Raw genomic sequence first — 14,793 nt, forward strand, 5'->3', positions numbered from 1 at the left:
ACACAAATTAAGATCTTTTTGATAAAGTCTGTCCCTCCCTAGAGATCCAACACAACTACCACTCCAAGGTCCAGAAAGGTAGGAAAGACATCATTAAAGTACTCCGTGTGACTCCAGTGGTTCAAAACATCATTTACCACTATACTTACAAAAATATTGATCTGCAACGCACATTCACGAGTTTCATGAGGCATGCGTGTTGTGTTCAGACTTGAGCGTCAACTCAACAACATGCGTTTTGTGTTCACAAGAGCATCACAACGCATGAGTTTTGTGTTCACGCAAGAGCTGACATTGTTAAAAATTTAGTTTAAGCCACTGGAGTCACATGGAGTACTTTAATGATGTTTTTCCTACCTTTCTGGATCTTGGAGTGGTAGTTGCGTTGGATCTCTGGAGAGACAAAAGTCATGCTATACAATTCATAATACCAAAGGTATGGGGCATGTTCAGTGAACTTCATTTTGTTGTGGCTATGACATATTAACTCGTGGGAACGTGATAATGCGTCGAGTTTGAGGTAATGACATCCTTATGTTGTGGCCAAGTGATGTGAAATTGTTGTCTTGAGATCCTATGTTGAGGAAACGACATCTATTTCTCATACAATGCATGTATACATGTATACAATGTTTTTGTGTGTGTGTGTGTGTGTGTGTGGATTAAGTGATGTTGTGTAAGAGATGTTGATTGTTGCAAACATAGAAACATACTGTTATGCAAGAAAAATTTCAGACTGGTTCTGACAATAAAGTATCATATCATATCATAATATTGTGTATAAAAGCATATACAGTGATTCTCTATTGCAAGGTTAATCATTTTCTTAATTAGCAAAGCCTTTAAAGGATTAGTTCACTTTCAAATTAAAATTTCCTAATAATTTACTCACCTCCATGTCATCCAAGATGTCCATGTCCTTCTCTCTTCAGTCGAAAAGAAATTAAGGTTTTTGATGAAAACATTCAGGATTTTTCTCCTTATAGTGGACTTCAATGGCCTCCAAACGGTTGCAGGTCAAAATTACAGTTTCATTGCAGCTTCAAAGGGTTCTACACAATCCCAGACGAGGAATAAGGGTCTTATCTAGAGAAACCAACACTCATTTTCGAAAATATAAATTATATACGTTTTAACCATAAATACTTGCACTAGCAAATTGTATATAATAATTAGTTCAAACTTTGACCTGTGGAGGGCAATAATACACTTAGCAGTGTCTACACTGCCAGAATTCTAATAGAGAAGAAGAAGAAGAGAGCTAGTTCAAGATGAGCATTTATGGTTAAAATGTTTAAAATTGTTTTTTTTTTAGAAAATGAGTGATGGTTTCTCCAGATAAGACCCTTATTTCTCGTCTGGGATCACGTAGAACGCTTTGAAGCTGCAATGAAACTGCAGTTTTCACCTTCAAACCGTTTGGAGACCATTGAAGTCCACTATATGGAGAAAAATCCTGGAATGTTTTCATCAAAAACCTTCATTTCTTTTCGACTGAAGAAAGAAAGACATGAACATCTTGGACGACATGGGGGTGAGTAAATTATCAGGAAATTTTAATTTGAAAGTGAACTAATCCTTTAAGCACTTTCAATCACCCAAAATCATGCTGTGCTTGGGTGGATGGGACAAAATAAAAACAACCTGAAAAAAAAAAGTGACATTAACACATTTTTGAGTGATTTTGTTGCTGTAGTACATCATATTCATATTTCCATCAAAGGTTTGTGCGATATAGTAGCTATGACGATTTTATATGACCTTATAATCTAAAGCTTGTCATTTTTCTCAGTTCATGCATTTCAGGGTCAACTTCCTGTCTAATGATTGCACCGCCCACCTACATGACGTTACACCAATGATGGCATCCAATTTTGATTATGAGGTCTCTCAGCTAGAGCTCAGCAAAACTTTTTGATTTTCACTGATCAGGCGAATAAATAAACTCTGTATAGCTAGTAATACTGTCCCATTTGACCTTAAGTCCCAATCAATCACCCTTAATTAACTTTCTGTATTATCTAATTGTCATAAGTAGACCTATAGGCTGTTTTGGCCATGTCGTGGCCATGACCGCCCCTCCCCCCTTATGTAAATATAATACTACCATAAATATATACACCCTGTGCAATCACTGTGCATTTCTAAAACCATAATTATAATTACCCTATTCAGTTATTCATATAGTCTAGCTAAACATAAAATCTCATCCCAAAAGTTTTGCAGATAAGGGAAAACAAACAAACAAACAAAGCTTTTACTGTCCCTGTGCGCAAGTGCTTTCCTCTGCTGTCCCTGTCTAAACACCCCCCTATACTCCAGATCAGATCGCATTGCTCAAGATGTGTTTATTTCTGCTGCGCTGTCTTGTTTGCGACGTGGCTCCATCAGTACACAGTCATGTCTCGCATTTGCAGCGGAGGAACGTGGATAGGCAGACGAGCGCGTCTGTCAGTGAAAATGACACGCGTGCCACTTTGCTGCGCGACTGACGGCGGGATGCGCACCAGTGTCACATCCCTGTATGTGTAGCCCGGAGCGGAGTGTGGGGGTCCCGTCCATCAGGAAGAGGGGATGACGCGGCGACGGGGATGTGATGAGTGAGTGAGTGAATGAGTGACTGGAGCCGAGGCTTTTGCATCTCCTCATTCTCACGATCTCCAGCTGCCACATCAAACGCCTCCTTCGGCCCACGTCCGGCTCTTTATCCCATCAATTAGATTTAATCGCAGGGATGGGTCACATAAAGCCCACATACGGGTAATCTCGGGCCCTGCTGAACAAAGTACAAAAGATCAAAAGAGCCATCATAAGCTGTAAAAGAGTAAATGAGATCACACACCTTACCACACTTGGGCCAGTTCTGTACATAAAAGTAAGTGTTCATTGTTAAAGGTGCCCTAGAATTAAATATTGAATTTACATTGGCATAGCTGAATAACAAGAGTTCAGTACATGGAAAAGACATACACTGAGTTTCTAACTCCATTGTTTCCTCCTTCTTTTATAAATCTAATTTGTTTAAAAGACCTCCAAAGAACAGGCGAATCTCAACATAACACCGACTGTTACGTAACAGTCGGGGTGTACGCCCCCGATATTAACATATGCCAGCCCATGATCAAGGCATTATACAAGGGCAGGACGTCTGGATGTGCACAGCTGAATCATCAGACTAGGTAAGCAAGCAAGAACAATAGTGAAAAATGGCAGATGGAGCAATAATAACTAACATGATCCATGATAACGTGATATTTTTAGTGATATTTGTGAATTGTCTTTCTAAATGTTTCGTTAGCATGTTGCAAATGTACTGTTAAATGTGGTTAAAGTTACCATTGTTTATTACTGTATTCACGGAGACAAGAGAGCCGTCGCTATTTTCATTTTCAAACACTTGCAGTCTGTATAATGCATAAACAACTTCATTCTTTATAAATCTCTCCAACAGTGTGTAATGTTAGCTTTAGCCATGCAGCATAGCCTCAAACTTATTCAGAATTAAATGAAATACATCCAAATAAATACAATACTCACATGATCCGATGTATGCAAGCAGCATGTATGACGAACATCTTGTAAAGATCCATTTTGAGGGTTATATTAGCTGTGTAAACTGTGTTGCTGTTCAAGGCAAGCGCGAGCTCCGGGGGAGGGGGAGCACGAGAATTAAAGGGGCCGCAACCTATATATCGGTGCATAGTTAATGATGCCCCAAAATAGGCAGTTAAAAAAATGAATTAAAAAAAATCTATGGGGTATTTTGAGCTGAAACCTCACAGACACATTCAGGGGACACCTTAGACTTATATTACATCTTTTAAAAAGAAGTTCTAGGGCACCTTTAATTAACTAAGTACAGGTACAGTACACTCGAAGTACAGTACACTTAAAACAAAGTAGCTTACTGTAGGAGTAACAGTACACTCTAAAAAATGCTGGGTTGAAAAAACCCAAGCTGGGTAAAATATGGACAAACCCAGCAGGTTGGGTTAAAAGGCACCTATTATGCCCTCTTTCACAAGATGTAATATAAGTCTCTGGTCTGGTCACGTTTCAGTTTAAAATACCCCACAAATTTGCCCCTATTTGAGGGTGAGCAAAAACACGCCTTTTACTATATTACTATATTGCTGGCTAAAAAAATAAATCCAAAATTGGTTGAAAAAAATGGCTGGGTGAAAACAACCCAATCCTTGGTTTTGTCCATATTTAACCCAGCAGTTTTTAGAGTGTACTTATACCACAGTGCTATGATTTGCATATTCATATTCATTGGTATTGCATGAAATTCCAAAGCAAAGAATATGCTATCATCATGGTAATGCATAAAAATAATAAACGATATGACATTTGTTATGGCACTGTATGATTGTACCAGTTGTATTTACATGGTACTCCACTGGCCTTCAAACACTCTAAAATGGTGTGTTAAAAACAACCCAAATTGGGTTGAAAATGGACAAACCCAGCGGATGGGTTAAATGTTTGCCCAGCCTGCTGGGTAGCTTTATTTAACTCAACTAATGTTTAAAAATTACTGTATTGCTTGCTTAAAATGAACCCAAAATATATTGGAAATTAACATTTATTAATATGTTTAATAAATTAATATTTATTAATAAATTTAATGAATAATTAAACAATAAACATTTATTAAATTGCTTACTAATAAATGTTCACATTTTGATTATTATTGTTGCCTCTAGTAATTATGGCTTTTTAATTTCCAACCTATTTGGGTTAATTAAAACTGCATACAAAAAACATGGTAATATGATACTTTGATATATATCATAGTATGTATGACTGCATATTTATATTAATAATATTTACATGGCACTCTATTCATTGTAATGTCCAACAAATATTCCAGTACCATGATACAGTGTGTAAAACAAACATGGTATTTATCATGTTTGCTAAATAAGTCCTGAGCACATCTGCTAGGAACTCACACCACCTGCTGGACAATTCCTATAAAAAATGGATGGCACATTTCTAAAATGTATTTAAAGGGTTAGTTCACCCAAAAATTTAAATAATGTCATTTATTACTTACCCTCATGTCGTTCCACACCCGTAAGACCTTCATTCATCTTCAGAACACAAATTAAGATATTTTGATTAAATCCGATGACTCGGAGTCAGTGAGGCCTGCATTCACAGCAATGACATTTCCTCTCTCAAAATCCATTAAGGTACTAAAAACATGTTTAAAACAGTTCATGCGAGTTCAGTAGTTCTACCTTAATATTATAAAGCGACGAGAATATTTTTTGTGCCAAACAAAATAGGGACTTTTCAACAATAAGGTGATGGCCGATTTCAAAACACTGCTTCGGAGCTTTGCGAATCGATTCAGACTCGGAGCGCCAAAGTCACGTCATTTCAGCAGTTTGATAATTCGTTTGACTGATTCGATTCGTAAAGCTCCGAAGCAGTGGTCTGAAATCGGCCATCACTATTGTTGAATAATCGTTATTTTATTTTGTATTCTTGTCGCTTTGTAATATTAAGGTAGAACTACTGAACTCGCATGAAATGTTTTAAATATGTTTTTAGTACCTTTATGGATCTTGAGAGAGGAAATTTTCACTTTTGGGTGAACTAACTCTTTAAACTGTTTTTTTTGTTCATCAACAACAACAACAATCTTTACTCTGGTATAGTACAACTGATGTGCTTTATTTGGCAGTTTACAGCATGTGCGGTGATTCGATTGTGTGGTCCATCTGAGACTGAGCTGCGGTAGAAGCCGTTTTGTGCAGCTTTTCAGTTGAAAACAAGACTTTGGCTTTTTACAATAGTTACTTGTGGGAAGAGAAATGTAATTTTTTTTAAACATAGCATTTACATAGAAGTAACATGAAGAACATAGTCATTACAAATTGTGACTCCAAAAAGGAACAACCGACATAACTAGTATGTTAATACACATTTTACACATTACATTCTCATCCTTCAGGCCATATTATGTCCATCATAATAATATGCCTGTCAAAGAGATATTAGTCCAAATCTGGTCAATATAACTACAGCAATAGTCCAGATGAGTATTGTGTCCATACACACTCAACATGTAACATTGATACTGGCCTATTAGATGTTAGATGCCAGATTATAACACTGAATTATTTATTTTTTTCTTCCTTTTTTTAAATCGCCATCTTCTCATATCTCACAAAATATACTGTTCCTCTTCATTTGAAGAGTCTATAGCAATAGACTTGGCAGGATAAGCAGTACTGAACTATCGCATGATCCTTGGTGCTGATCTGTCATTGCAGGCTGCTTTTCTGAGACGCACCCCTCTACGGATTGTCTTCAACATATCTTCTCCATCCTTCTCATGCTCTTGATCCTGCTGGTGGCTGGCCTGAGGGTCCGTGGGGAACGGGAACTGGCCCTCACCGAGAGCATGAGCATTAGCGACCAGCTCTCCAATCTTCTCCACCAGACTGTGGCGATTGGCGGCAAGCATCTGGTCTTCTTCTGAAGAGAAGCCTGCAGCTCCAGGTTGCTGGGCATAGACAGTTCCACCACCAGCTCCTCCCCACGATGGCAGGCTCATTCGCTTGGGAGAGGCTTTGTAGTCTAAAATTTCCAACGTTTCATCATTGTACAGACTTTCCTCACTTCCATTGTGCTCAGGAGGGGGGCTGGGGAATCCAGGTGAGTCTGGGACAGTGGGGGTCTTTACAGGGACGATAGGTGGTCGGATAGGGATCGGACCCACACTAGACGGGGTGCGTCTCACGTTTGTTTTAGAAGAAGGGGTTCTACGAATGGTGGCTGTTCCTGAGGCTATGACACCACTTCCTTTCCCATTGGTTGTTGGGGCTCCCTGGGCGCCCAGTGCTCCGTGCAGTCCTGCGGTGCTGGCGGGCCTCTTGGTCTGGATCATACGGCGGTAGTTCTGGGCCAGGTTGCTGTGGCGAGGGACGGTGGAGGACTTGTCGAAGTCCGTCTGTGTGTCGTTGTCACCATCGCCATTCATGGAATAACAATCATACTCAGATCCTGCAAAGAGAAAATGGCAGAGAAGATGTTATTGAACTCTCTTAGCCTAAACAAACATCAAACTGACTTCAAGCAATGGATCATATTTGTCTTCTTGGTCTGTTATCAAAAGGTTTATAATCAAATACAGTTTATGAAATACAGTTTATCGTTAGATTATGAAAACAAATGTGTTAAATTATGAGAAAAAAGTCATTAAATTTTGAGATAAAATGTTGAGAATAAACTCATTAAATTATGAGAAAAAAGTCGTTAAATTACTAATTTGTTCTCATAATTTAACAACTTTTTTCTTGTAATTTAATGAGTTTGTTCTCAACATTTTATCTCGACTTTTTTTCTCGAAATGTAACGACTTTTTTCTCATAATTTAACGAATTTGTTCTCATAATCTAATGACTTTTTTCTTGTAATTTAATGACTTTATTCTCAACATTTTATCTCGACTTTTTTCTCAAAATTTAACGAATTTTTTCTCATAATTTAACGAGTTTTTTCTTGTAATTAAATTAGTTTATTCTCAACATTTTATCTCGAATTTTTTTCTCGAAATGTAACGACTTTTTTCTCACAATTTAACGAAATTGTTCTCATAATCTAAAGACTTTTTTCTTGTAATTTAATGACTTTATTCTCATTTTATCTCGACTTTATTTCTCGAAATGTAACGACTTTTTTCTCATAATTTAACAAATTTGTTCTCATAATCTAACGACTTTTTTCTTGTAATTTAATGACTTTATTCTCAACATTTTATCTTGACTTTTTTCTCGAAATTTAACTAATTTTTTCTTGTAATTTAACAAGTTTATTCTCAACATTTTATCTCGACTTTTTTCTTGAAATTTAACACGTTTTTTCTCAAAATTTAACACGTTTTTTCTCATAATTTAATGACTTTATTTTCAACATTTTATCTCGACTTTTTTCTCGAAATTTAATGAATTTTTTCTCGTAATTTAACGAGTTTATTCTCAACATTTTATCTCAACTTTTTTCTTGAAATTTAACCATTTTTTTCTCGTAATTTAACGAGTTTATTCTCAACATTTTATTTCGACTTTTTTCTTGAAATTTAACAACTTTAATCTCGAGATGGTTTTATTTTTTTATTATTATTACTTGGCCCTAATCCTCTTCCGTAAATATTACTGTAATTTATAATAATTTAAAATAACGCTTTTCTATTTTAACATATTTTAAAACTCCTGTGATGCAAAGCTGAATTTTCAGCATCATTACTCCAGTCTTCAGTGTCACATGATCCTTCAGAAATCATTCTAATATGTTGATATGGGGCTCAAGAAACATGTATTATTATTTTTAAAAACAGTTGCTTCTTAATATTTTTGTTAAACCCGTTGTAAAAAAAAAAAAAATCAGGTTTCTTTGAAAAGTAGAAAGTTCAAAAGAACGGCATTTATTTGAAATGGAAATCTTTTGTAACATTATACATTTTGTTGCTGTCACTTTTGAGCAGTTCAGTGCATCCTTGGTGAATAAAAGTATTAATTTATTTAAATAAAGTACTCAAACTTTTAATGTACAAACGATAGTGTACTCGCATAAATGTGTAGTTCATTCAATTCAGAAAATTAACAATAGAAACTATTACATCTATTTAAAACTGTTTATTTTATTTATATTGGTTACATCATTTCTACATTATACTATTTCTATGTGTTTTAAGTTCAGTTTCGTTAGCTTAGCAAGAGTCTACAATTCGCATCCAGTGAAGGACATTATTTGCAAGCTGCACTGAATATTTGTCTTTGTAAAGAAATCCAAATTGGTCATTTTTGTTATTGTTTTACAAGTAGCTACCTATGCAAAACAGCATAGGTACTTACTAGTTTTCGAAAAAGACTTGTCAATCTTTGCGAGTGTAAATACATACTGTTCTCTGAATGAAATGTTTTAAAGGCTGTACCAACTGTACATGTGCACTTGTACTAAAGTTTATGTTTGTCTGTGTATATTACCCTGGGAAGGGATAGTGTCCTCTGAACATGATGGTGTAGTGTTCTGTGTGCTGTATCCACTGGAGTACTGCAGAGAGTCACAGCTGCTCTTCTGCTGCTGTTCTATACTAAGCCCCCGAGTCAGAACCATAGCCAGCTCACTAGCGGCGGATGACATCGGCCTACCATGCTATGAGAAAAGGAAAAGGAGAGAAAATTATATATCTCTCTCTCTCTCTTTATAAAATCATTAGTTTTCAGTTTTATTAAAAAATAAATTCTCAGAACCTTGGCAGCGACATCTTTAGAATTCATCCTAGCTAGCCTATAAGGATCCTCAGGGTGAATTATTCCATTTCCTCCCAATCCACTAGAGGGCTCTGCAGCCTCAGTCCTGCGCTGTTGGGTTACAGCCGTCTGCTCATAGTGACTTGCCTTTGACCAGTCCTGCTGCAAGAGGAAATTGTTTTCAGGGTCATGGAAATATAGCCAGAATAGGACAGGACCTGTGCATCGGTTTGCAATTTCAGTTGAGTTATTTAGTAGATGTTCATTTTAATCAACAAAAATAGCCAGAAAGCCTGAGCCGGATGTTGGTTAATAATGAAAAGCTGATGATAAAGAAATTAAATGGGATGAGATAAAAGGTGAAAACAAATTAAAACTAATATTGATTTGCAAAGAATAACAGAAAATAAAGCAAACAATGGCCGACCGAATGGTCAAAATGAAAAACAAACCTTCCAGTAAGGAACCTTTGATGTGGGTGAAGGGGAGTTTGATCCTGGGGACTGATTATAGGAAGGGGACGCAGGAAGAATGTAAGAGTGAGGCCTGATGGAGTCATTAAAACAGTGAGCAGGGCGAAAGGTAGCAAAGGATGAGCCGAACTGTGGAAACGGAATGACAGGTTGGCCCAATCAAATACGGAGAACACCACAATAGTGAATACCCCCCCATTAATACCCCACAACAACGTAATAATATACAAATATAATTCTAATTGCTAGCTTAACCCTTTATGCATGAAATATATACAAACAGTTACTGGTTTGCAGGGCGGGGGGTGGGGGTGGGATTATCCATTAGGATTTTTTACTCATATAGCTTATGGGCAATGTGCTTGAAAGTTTTAAATCAAAGAAACATGATAACTTAAGAAAATACACAAATAATCACAACAGAATTCTGTCAATTAAAAAAATGTAAGTTTAAGGTGCTAGATGCTACATTCCCAGATATAAAATAATACTTACTATTGTGGGAGAGCCGCAATCACTGACTGACTGACAGGTTTCTGAAGCCTCTGAGGACGCAGAACTGGATGACTTCTGTTTACCGAGATAGATAAAGATAGGTCAGTGAAATAGATTAAACAGCATTAAACATAACAGATGAAAACAAGACACCAGATGAACTGGTAAAGACCTGGCTAGTGATGTCAGACGGCATGGGGGAGGGTGGTTTGGAGTGCATATTTGCATCTTGAGAGACAAATCCAGAATCATGAGAGGAGACGCTGCTCAGGCGATGGGCGCCACCTGGTGGCAAATGCACCAAACTGAGAGGAACACAGAGAAATCATTCATGTTATTCTCAAAACTAGCAAATAACCTAATAAGAATATCTAAATGCAACTGAGAATGGTTCAGACACATACACTATTAAAAATAAAACTATCTATGGTTCCATGAAAAATCTTTAACATTTATGGAACCTTTTCATTCTACAAAAGTAAGGAAAAATTCTTCTTTTAAGAGCTGTTCACTGAAAGGTTCTTTGGGGAACCAAAAATGGTACTTCTGTGGCATCACTACGAAAGCCCCCTTTTGGAACCTTTATTTTTAAGAGTGTATAGCTTAATAATATCATTATAAAACTGTAGCCGACCAATGAATTACACAATTAAACCTTGCACTGATGGGAATTCTTAATTGTGATAAAAAACGATAAGACAAGCACCTGCAAAGGCTGCTCTTCCTGGATCCAACACTACTTGGAGAAGAAGGCGGGGTCTGGTAGGACCAGTTGTAGTCAGACCCCTTAAGATCCAAAATCACCTAGTGGAATGAATTAATTTTTAGTCAAATTAATATTTCTTTATTATAATTATCTCTCTGTGTGTATGTTTGATAAATGATTTTCATATGTATGTTTAAGCACCTGTTCACTGGCCTCTGGTAGTTTATGTGGGTCAGTGGTCAATACAGTGAGGTCATCAATAATGGCCTGGAGGTGAGTGGCCTCTCCCAGCATCGCAATTTCACCAATCTGAGGATAGAGGTTGATGTTGATTAATTAAATATTTGATTAGTTAAATTAGATTTTGCTGTTTTGGGGCATGTTGCCACAACAGATTACTTTTTTGTCATAGGCAATAATGTAACAAAGATTTATTTTTAATTTCTTGATTTATTTTTATTTTTATTTATTTATAAAGATTTATTCTTCAACTGTTTGGTTACTGACATTCTTCAAAATATGTTCAGCAGAAGAAAGTAATTCATACAGGTTTGGAACCAATTGAGGGTGAGTAAAAGATGACAGAATTTTAATTTTTGGGTGAACTATCCCTTTAAGACATAGTCACTGGAGAAAAAAAGTGTTACAACTAGCCATAATCTTGCTTACATTTTCAATCCTCTGTCAAAAATTACATTATATTACTCACAAAAAAGACAAAAATCATCTTGCTAGACCTCTAGAAGTAACATTAAACCCAAAGCCTTCCATTCTCACCACTACAGGCTGCAGGAAGTTGATGAAAGTGCAGTAGCGCCCCCTTTCCTCCAGGAGGGCTCGGCGCACTGCCTGCTTCTCAGTCTCCTCCATCAGCAGGTACATGTCACTCACATCCTGCATGGCACTGTCCAGCTGTGGCTGTAGTCCTCCTCGACCTGAGATGATGGGAAAGAGAGATACTGTGAGAGAGGAGAGATAAAAGGCAATAAAGTCCATGAATGGAAAATTACACTACCGCTCAAAAGTTTGGGGTAAGAAAGAGTTTTTTGGGGGGGAAATAAATTAATTAATCAGCAAGTATGCTTTAAATTGATCAAAAATGACAGTAAAGACTTCCAAAAGTTGATTTAAAATAAATACTGTTTTTTTAAACGTTCTATTCTTCAAAGAATCTTGAATAAAATATATCACAGTTTCCACAAAAACATTATACAGCACTGTTTTCGACAGTGATAATAAGAAGAAATGTTACTTGTCCAAATCAACATGATTTCTGAAGGATCATTCGACACTGAAGACTGGAGTAATAATGCTGAAAATTCAGCTTTTCCATTCCAGGAAAAAAATACATTTCTCATCATATTAAAATAAAAAAATATTTCACGATATTACTGTTTTTAATGTAATTTGGATTAAATAAAGTGAGCATAAAAGACCCAAACTTATTAATGGTAGTGTACACCAAGATGCACTGAAAAAGCACATTTTAGCATTTTTAACACATGAAATGTTTGATGTAGATGTCAACACAGATGTCACATGGGTCAGCACAATGAAGACAGATTAGGGTGGATAATGTCAACACAGCAACCAAGCATTGTCAGGCTTCATGCAAGAAAACCTTCATGACCATATAATGAAAATAAATGACATAAGACTTGATGCTCTGACTCTAAACACTCAAATACTGCATGATTGTACATTGTGATTTACTTTCACAACACAGATGCTTATTATGTCTGACAGAAAGAATGACAATGAGATGAGCACGCTTTGCAAACAATGGAACAGTGTGGGACGTTCGCAAAGGACACTAAAACATTCTTATGAAATGCACACAAAATACCCTGAATGAAATGAAATCAATGTTAGTCATGCTAAACATGATGAACTATGAAGGAACTGCCTGAATACATACCTGATAGTTCTACAGTTAATAAGCAGAAGCCAAGCCAATCACAGTATGAAAGACAGAGAAAAAAAGAGCATTGCCGTGAAGAGATTGCAAAGGTTTGTTGCCTCATGTGATACATGTAACTAAATATACAACATTTTTCTTTTATGCTCCACAGAAGAAAGTCATACAGGTTTGGAACAATATGAAGGTGAGTAAATAAGGACTTCAATAAAATCAATATTCTTATTTGAGTGAACTATCCCTTTAAAATCAAGCGAACAAAAATAAAGCTAGATGGTGGTGTGGTTTACTGGTCATCATCATCTGATTCAATAGGGCTACTGACCTACTGACCTTTTGACCTGACTTGAACTTTATAATCTGTCTTTGACCTAATTAATCTTGCCATTAGAATTAGTTAGCATGCAAGAGAAGGAAAGGACCCCAGCATATATTCACTGAATCTTTAACATACTGAATGCAGTAATCCTCTAAAAACAAAGCACAGAGAGAGTGTGAGCGAGAGGGGAAATCATTGTGCTGACAGAAGGGGAAAAAAGAGACTGACCTTTTCTGGCTTTCTTTTGCAGCTTTATTGTGTCAGATGACTTCTTCTTGATCTCCTGCCTTGAGCGCTTGTACTCTGGTGAACAGAACGAATGTGTAAATTCATGACAGAGACATTAGTATTGCAGAAAAAACAGGTTTGAGACAACTAATGAGTCCGTCCCACCTTTGGCGTGGTCTTTATCAAGCAGGGCAGCAGTTTTCTTCCACTCTTCTATCTTGTCTTGGAGTGGGGCGATCATTTTTTCCATTAGAGCACTTAGTATGAAGTAAAAAAAAAATGGCAAAAATGAAACAACAGAAATAATACAGTGGCCAGCAAATGTTTGTAGTAATCTGGACACATCTGCAGTTCTCATGCCTCCCTGCAGCAGGACTAAGGCATGTTCACACAGGTGATCAGGGACCCTAGGTGTCTTTTTAGTGTCCAAAGTTATTGTAACTATGAACTTAATCAAAGTCCCTTTAAGACAAGTCTTTTCACTCTGCGGCCATCTTTGAAATGATCTCTTTGAATGGAGAAACAGCAAATTCTCTAAAGCTGTTTGCCAAGCTTTCAATTAAATTTCATATTTGAAATCACCAATGAAATCTAACAACAACTGTCTCATAAATTTTGTTTCTAAATGCTCGAATCATGACAAAAAAACTGTAATTTTCAGGCTGGATCAATAATGTGCATGCGCAGTCATGAATGCAGTGCCTCATACCAATCAGCGATTGGCTCTTGTTTAGAAGGCGGGACTTATTCCGCAATATTGTGAGTTGCACTTTCTCCCATTCATAATAATATGAGTGACGCGTCTTGTGTTATTCGTCTACTGCCTGTAAACTGTTAAGTTGATGATACACAGGGCAACTTTTTGAGCAACTTTTTGACGAGCGATGTTGTTTGGGCACTTTCCCATTGAGAATGGGCAACAGATGTCTGTCTGGATACTTTAGATAGAAATTTGTTGCCCATTCTCAATGGGAAAGTGCCCAAGCAACATTGCTCGGCATAACTGCCCGGCAACATTGCTCAAAAAGTTGCCCTGTGTATCATCACCTTTAGTGTCTTAAAGGATTAGTTCACTTTAAAATGAAATTTACCCCAAGCTTTACTCTCCCTAAAGAGAGTCTATATGATTTTCTTCTTTCTGATGAACACAATCAGAGTTATATTAATAAATATCCTGATGCATCCAAGCTTTATAAGACTGCCTTTTTTCGTAATTTGAATACGGAAGACATAGGACATAGCGTAAGCTTTTGAACTGCGAGAGGCATTACACTTTTTTCGAAAGATGAATAAGGAAGACGGTCTGGCAGAAGCTAGATATTTTACTTTATAACTTGTTAAATATGGATTTTTTCTTACACAAGCGCATCACTTTGCTTCAG

At 36.7% G+C, this 14,793-nt stretch overlaps 1 protein-coding gene across 7 annotated transcripts in view; it reads right to left on the bottom strand.

Moving 5' to 3' along the window:
• Nucleotides 1-5,576: 5,576 nt before the first annotated feature.
• mtss1la (MTSS I-BAR domain containing 2a) overlaps nucleotides 5,577-14,793 on the bottom strand; it is a 31,242-nt gene continuing 22,025 nt past the window's right edge. The window contains exons 5-15 of one of the 7 annotated variants that reach the window (XM_067390174.1): nucleotides 13,577-13,668; nucleotides 13,412-13,486; nucleotides 11,724-11,905; nucleotides 11,148-11,255; nucleotides 10,947-11,044; nucleotides 10,413-10,545; nucleotides 10,241-10,315; nucleotides 9,725-9,775; nucleotides 9,273-9,431; nucleotides 9,006-9,174; nucleotides 5,577-7,023 (exon numbers count right to left, since the gene is read on the bottom strand). In XM_067390174.1, the coding sequence (XP_067246275.1) occupies nucleotides 6,254-7,023; nucleotides 9,006-9,174; nucleotides 9,273-9,431; nucleotides 9,725-9,775; nucleotides 10,241-10,315; nucleotides 10,413-10,545; nucleotides 10,947-11,044; nucleotides 11,148-11,255; nucleotides 11,724-11,905; nucleotides 13,412-13,486; nucleotides 13,577-13,668 (1,912 nt within the window). In that variant the 3' untranslated portion in view covers nucleotides 5,577-6,253. Of the gene's footprint in view, nucleotides 7,024-9,005; nucleotides 9,175-9,272; nucleotides 9,435-9,724; nucleotides 9,875-10,240; nucleotides 10,316-10,412; nucleotides 10,546-10,946; nucleotides 11,045-11,147; nucleotides 11,256-11,723; nucleotides 11,906-13,411; nucleotides 13,487-13,576; nucleotides 13,669-14,793 lie in introns of all 7 variants that reach the window. The other 6 variants (XM_067390173.1, XM_067390170.1, XM_067390176.1 and 3 more) reach the window with 6 other exon arrangements.

The sequence above is a fragment of the Chanodichthys erythropterus genome, chromosome 7 (genome assembly GCF_024489055.1).
Source record: "Chanodichthys erythropterus isolate Z2021 chromosome 7, ASM2448905v1, whole genome shotgun sequence".
Taxonomy (NCBI): domain Eukaryota; kingdom Metazoa; phylum Chordata; class Actinopteri; order Cypriniformes; family Xenocyprididae; genus Chanodichthys; species Chanodichthys erythropterus.